Source organism: Lucilia sericata, unplaced genomic scaffold (genome assembly GCF_015586225.1).
Source record: "Lucilia sericata isolate MDLA Ls3-8-SP2 unplaced genomic scaffold, ASM1558622v1 Contig004964F_arrow, whole genome shotgun sequence".
Lineage (NCBI taxonomy): Eukaryota > Metazoa > Arthropoda > Insecta > Diptera > Calliphoridae > Lucilia > Lucilia sericata.
In genome coordinates, this window is record NW_023997400.1 from 20,980 (window position 1) to 22,290 (window position 1,311).

The following is a 1,311-nucleotide window of genomic DNA, read 5'->3' on the forward strand; positions in this document are numbered from 1 at the left end:
TGTTATACACTTAATCACTTTTTACCATATAAACATCAGCATGTTTCTTTGTTTAATGACATTAAATTAGAGTTTTATGCAAAATTTTTATATTTTTTAGCAAGATTTTATGCGAATTTTAGTTAATTATCCGCTATATATTTTCACACCACATTCATAAACTTGCACGGTTGTCTTGCCACTAAATCGGGTTTCTTTTTGGTATGGCAATACCACCAAGCGAATTGAAGTTATGACAGTGATGTATTTTTTGGGAACAAATTATTTACGTTTTCATTAGAAAATATATAAAATTTAAGAAAAGTATTAAAATTTTAATGGATTAAAATATAACGTTAAAATAAAGATTATACAATTTCACTTTAAAGAAAATTTGTATTAATAAATAAAAAGATCTAAATTATATATTAGGATCTCTTTTAAAAATTGTTTGTAAAATCCTTTATAAGCTTTCATATGTATACAAATCTTCGATATATACGTAACTACCAAAATTATTTTATACCGTATTACAGTATATTGTATTCAGACAACAGACTTTTAATTTTTTAATATTTTAATAAAATTATACATTTTAAGAATTTTCAAAATGATTTGCGAACCAAAATTAAAATGTGAATGAAACATAAATCTAACAAAATATAAATTTGTATTAATAAATAAAAAAGATCTAAATTATATATAGGATCTCTTTTAAAAATTGTTTATAAAATCCTTTATAAGCTTTCATATGTATACAAATCTCCGATATATACGTAACTACCAAAAATTATTTATACCGTATTACAGTATATTGTATTCAGACAACAGACTTTTAATTTTTTAATATTTTAATAAAATTATACATATTAAGAATTTTCAAAATGATTTGCGAACCGAATCTAAATTTACCTCAGTCAATTGAATTAGAATCTCTAAAGAAGGCCACTGAAACCCTTACAGCTGGACTTGGGAAAACAAGTTTAGATCAAACAAACCTTAATCGTGAAGTGTTATATGAACAAAAGGATTACGATCTCCTACCATTATTCAAAGATCAATTTCAACATTTAAATCATACTTTATCGTTGCGCTTGAATGATTATTTGGCCTGTCGTTGGAATACATTCTTAGATAATGTACCGGAAAATTACATACGCATCCGTTTATATGTAGACTTTAAAAAATCGCTGAAGTAAGTTAATATTACATTCTGAGTAAACTTATTTAATGCGATTTCATTTTTCTAGAACTTATGTGGTAAGACGCAAATTATTAAATGGAAATTTTTTGGCATTGATAATAAACTTGCACCAACACCTCAGTTAAGGA

The 1,311-nt window shown here is 24.9% G+C and overlaps 1 protein-coding gene across 1 annotated transcript; it reads left to right on the forward strand.

Moving 5' to 3' along the window:
* The first annotated feature begins 803 nt into the window (after nucleotides 1–803).
* LOC119615333 lies at nucleotides 804–1,308 on the forward strand. Its single transcript, XM_037971397.1, has 2 exons — nucleotides 804–1,174; nucleotides 1,230–1,308. Exons 1-2 carry the CDS (start codon nucleotides 864–866, stop codon nucleotides 1,306–1,308), a joined length of 390 nt encoding a protein of 129 aa, XP_037827325.1. The 5' UTR covers nucleotides 804–863.
* The last annotated feature ends 3 nt before the right edge of the window (nucleotides 1,309–1,311 follow it).